The following is a 5,293-nucleotide window of genomic DNA, read 5'->3' on the forward strand; positions in this document are numbered from 1 at the left end:
AGTGATGCTGGCAAGTTTTGTGGCGGCCCAACAGCGGGGCGGCAGGCACTAATTTTTTTGTTTTTTTGTTATTGATGTTGTTATAAAAAAGCCTTAAAGTTTATATCTGCTGTTGTGTATAGATGCACCCAGGCCATTACCCCGCCTAGTAGGCCTGCTAATAACTATATGCTGAATTCAGTAAAGCAGGCTGCAAGTTTTAAGCCAAAAAAACATTTTTATTACAATCAAACAAATATTTTAACAATTAAACAATTAAATTAACTATTAAAACCCTAAAAGTAAAGTAAAACGTCACTACAGATCTTCATATTGGTTGTCTGCATTCGCATATCCTTGCCTGGGCGGAGAAGATAGTTGTGAAAAGAAAGACTGAGAAAACATGGGATACTCTGGGGGGTGCCAAGCGGCAGGTTTTGCGGAGGCCCAATCCGCCGCACTGGTGTGCTACGAAGTGGCTCTGGCATTTGGGTCCGTGACTGCAGTGAACAAGGATCACGGTCGATCCTACTATTTAGGGTCGACGTTTCATCCAGTTGACCGGTTGCCGCTTTACATAATGTCTCAAAAATGACCCTTTCGGCGTGGATCCTCTGTCTGTCCTCCAGCTTCCGAAGTCTATCAGCTGCAAAGTTTGCAAAGCTGCCCATGCCGGTGTTGGTCTGCTGCATTAAAATTTGGTTTGCCAAAGTGACGAGATCTGGTGATGGCGACAAGGTGGCCTTTCTTTTACGAGAATTTGTTAGTCGCCGAGGTACAGTTGAGGGCGCAGGGTCTTCACTCGACCCCTCACTAGGTTCACTTCTTGTGGTCGACAGATCTTGCTGACGGTGCTGCGGGAACAGAAAATTAATGTTAAAGCAAAACCTGAAAAATTATTTTACAACATCCAGTCCAGCACCACACTACAGAAATGTGTTGGCATTGGATATATCATGACCGGCATGGCTAAAAGTGCACTGGAAACAAATGTGAGGGGCGGCACTAGCAGTACGGGAGATGAAATGGCATTCAACGGTATGAGAACTGAGTGGGGCGAAAATAGTAATGGAGTGCACTTATCTGAACTTTTGTAAACTGCAGAATTAAGCAGGTAAAACCTTAGTTAATATTTTCTATTCAACTATGACACGTACATACAAAGTTTAAATGCTATTTACAGGGAAGCAAAGAAGGTACTTACATCTCCAACAGGGGAGTGAGTCGGGATCTCAGGGTCTTGTTCCAGGGTGGGCCGCATCGAAGATACTATTGTCCGAGGTAGCTCCATAGTACCGTAACGAGGGCACATCAACCTCATCTGCGCCGGCACCAGACTCCCTTGACTTCTCCACCTTGTTCAGCTCTTTTTTATAGACGGTGCGTAGACCCTGGCAGGGACCGATACATCTCAATCAATTCATGGACTAATTCCTCGCTATTGTAAGACATCTGAAATAAAGAATAGCATACAGTGAGCATACATGGAACATTTTATAAAAGTAAAAAATACCGTTTGAACCGCACTACTGTTTGTTAGATGTGCGCACACGAGACCCCCTAAAATGGCGGCCCATGCAAAAGCATATGTACACAGATAGAAGTCAAGCCCTCCCTCCCTCCAGAGAAATGATAGCAGATAATTGGTAGGTGTCCTATAAATCAAGTAAAAATGGAAACGCATTTAAGACCCCAAACGATACCTACCGCAGGCGGAGTGTCAGAAGAACCGCTGAAGAACAGATAAATCGATGTGGAGTCGCAGCCCGGAGAACTCTACTACGATCCGCAAACCTGGAACAAAGGACGGAAGCGCTACTATGTTGCCTTCTTAAGGCCGCCAATCAGAACGCAGTAGCGACCACCAATCGGAGCTGAGGGGGGGCGCGGAAAAGGCAACGCAAACGGACACCATGATCAGGATCTAAACATGATTCAATTGATCGCAGGTTCAATTCCCACTTCAGGAATTATACATATATATATTTTTTAAACTATTTATTATATATATTTTTTTGCATTGAACTATATCGGTTTTTAATTAATTTTTAATCATGCTAGCAATATTTTATTCCCGATGCATATACACATTGATGGATACTCAAATTTATGCCTTTTTATTGCATGTATTTTTCTGCCTTAACGGCCACATTGTTTTGGCGCCAGATTTTTTCACATTTTTTGTATATATATATGTCCACTCCTTGCTATACCTGACACAAGCTATGCCCTGATGAAGTGGACAGGACGTCCACGAAACGCGTCTGATTGTAGCTTCTAAATAAATGGATTCTTAACCAAGCACTGGGTATTGCATCCCTTCGTGTGACCCGGAGGAGCGCGCAATCATTGGCACTTTCTTGCATCCACAACTTATGCAGTATATGTGGGCACAGGCTGGGCAGCCATATTGCAGGCGGGTACATGGGTACAGACTCTGTGGGTGACATGGGCGCTATGATACGTGGTGCTGGTATTTCTGGCCCTGTCATTTGTATGTGGTCTCCTTGGATAGTGAGGTGGGGGCAGCAGACATCTTTATGCCCATCTGACGCCAGAGAGAAGAAAGCGTCCGAGTCTCTGATTTCAGGTGGCTGCTAAGTGACAGCAGAAGGTGACAGCAGCAGAAGAGAGAGAGAGAGAGAGAGAGAGAGAGAGTGCTATTACTTAGCGCAGTGTCTCTCAGAGCCTGTAAGCAATGATATCTAACAATACCCCGAGGAGCTGCTGAAGACGCCGAGAAGCACATTAATGTAACTGCATTACAAGCTGTCAGCAGCTCGCTGCCTAATACCGACAGTCTGCTCACTCACGATTATTCAGCTATTTGTTACCAGGCAAATCACAAATCATAATAAAGGATTTCTAATTTTTATTCCTTTCCTGCAGAAGACGAATAAGGGCGAAGTGATAAAAACTGACCTGAAAGACTGAAATCACAGACAGCTTATGAAAAATATAACTACTATAATACTGCCCCCTATGTACAAGAATATAACTACTATAATACTGCCCCCTATGTACAAGAATATAACTACTATAATACTGCCCCCTATGTACAAGAATATAACTACTGTAATACTGCCCCTATGTACAAGAATATAACTACTATAATACTGCTCCTATGTACAAGAATATAACTACTATAATACTGCCCCTATGTACAAGAATATAACTACTATAATACTGCTCCTATGTACAAGAATATAACTGCTATAATACTGCTCCTATGTACAAGAATATAACTACTATAATACTGCCCCCTATGTACAAGAATATAACTACTATAATACTGCCCCCTGAGTACAAGAATATAACTACTATAATACTGCTCCTATGTACAAGAATATAACTACTATAATCCTGCCCCCTATGTGCAAGAATATAACTACTATAATACTGCTCCCTATGTACAAGAATATAACTACTATAATACTGCTCCTATGTACAAGAATATAACTACTATAATACTGCTCCAATGTACAAGATTATAACTACTATAATACTGCCCCTATATACAAGAATATAACTACTATAATACTGCCCCCTATGTACAAGAATATAACTACTATAATACTGCTCCTATGTACAAGAATATAACTGCTATAATACTGCTCCTATGTACAAGAATATAACTACTATAATACTGCCCCCTATGTACAAGAATATAACTACTATAATACTGCCCCTGAGTACAAGAATATAACTACTATAATACTGCTCCTATGTACAAGAATATAACTACTATAATCCTGCCCCCTATGTGCAAGAATATAACTACTATAATACTGCTCCCTATGTACAAGAATATAACTACTATAATACTGCTCCTATGTACAAGAATATAACTACTATAATACTGCTCCAATGTACAAGATTATAACTACTATAATACTGCCCCTATATACAAGAATATAACTACTATAATACTGCTCCCTATGTACAAGAATATAACTACTATAATACTGCTCCTATGTACAAGAATATAACTACTATAATACTGCTCCTATGTACAAGGATATAACTACTATAATACTGCTCCTATGTACAAGGATATAACTACTATAATACTGCCCCCTATGTACAAGAATATAACTACTATAATACTGCTCCTATGTACAGGAATATAACTACTATAATACTGCCCCTATGTACAAGAATATAACCACTATTATACTGCCCCCTATGTACAAGAATATAACTACTATAATACTGCCCCCTATGTACAAGAATATAACTACTATAATACTGCCCCCTATGTACAAGAATATAACTACTATAATACTGCTCCTATGTACAAGAATATAACAACTATAATACTGCTCCTATGTACAGGAATATAACTACTATAATACTGCCCCGTATGTACAAGAATATAAATACTATAATACTGCTCCTATGTACAAGAATATAACTACTATAATACTGCTCCTATGTACAAGAATATAACTACTATAATACTGCTCCTATGTACAAGAATATAACTACTATAATACTGCCCCCTATGTACAAGAATATAACTACTATAATACTGCTCCTATGTACAAGAATATAACTACTATAATACTGCCCCCTATGTACAAGAATATAACTACTATAATACTGCCCCCTATATACAAGAATATAACTACTATAATACTGCCCCTATGTACAAGAATATAACTACTATAATACTGCTCCTATGTACAAGAATATAACTGCTATAATACTGCTCCTATGTACAAGAATATAACTACTATAATACTGCCCCCTATGTACAAGAATATAACTACTATAATACTGCCCCTGAGTACAAGAATATAACTACTATAATACTGCTCCTATGTACAAGAATATAACTACTATAATACTGCCCCCTATGTGCAAGAATATAACTACTATAATACTGCTCCCTATGTACAAGAATATAACTACTATAATACTGCTCCTATGTACAAGAATATAACTACTATAATACTGCTCCTATGTACAAGATTATAACTACTATAATACTGCCCCTATATACAAGAATATAACTACTATAATACTGCTCCCTATGTACAAGAATATAACTACTATAATACTGCTCCTATGTACAAGAATATAACTACTATAATACTGCTCCTATGTACAAGGATATAACTACTATAATACTGCTCCTATGTACAAGGATATAACTACTATAATACTGCCCCCTATGTACAAGAATATAACTACTATAATACTGCTCCTATGTACAGGAATATAACTACTATAATACTGCCCCTATGTACAAGAATATAACCACTATTATACTGCCCCCTATGTACAAGAATATAACTACTATAATACTGCC

General features: G+C 38.4%; 1 protein-coding gene across 1 annotated transcript; it reads right to left on the reverse strand.

The window, feature by feature from the left end:
- Positions 1–275: 275 nt before the first annotated feature.
- On the reverse strand, positions 276–1,421 carry LOC141173639 (uncharacterized). Its single transcript, XM_073657940.1, has 2 exons — positions 1,184–1,421; positions 276–833 (listed from the first exon to the last, which is right to left on the reverse strand). The coding sequence occupies exons 1-2, from the start codon at positions 1,298–1,300 to the stop codon at positions 276–278; spliced, it is 675 nt and encodes a 224-aa protein (XP_073514041.1). The 5' UTR covers positions 1,301–1,421.
- Positions 1,422–5,293: the final 3,872 nt, after the last annotated feature.

The sequence above is a fragment of the Phyllobates terribilis genome, unplaced genomic scaffold (assembly GCF_046119375.1).
Source record: "Phyllobates terribilis strain yellow unplaced genomic scaffold, ASM4611937v1 Scaffold_13__5_contigs__length_258822181, whole genome shotgun sequence".
Taxonomy (NCBI): Eukaryota; Metazoa; Chordata; class Amphibia; order Anura; family Dendrobatidae; genus Phyllobates; species Phyllobates terribilis.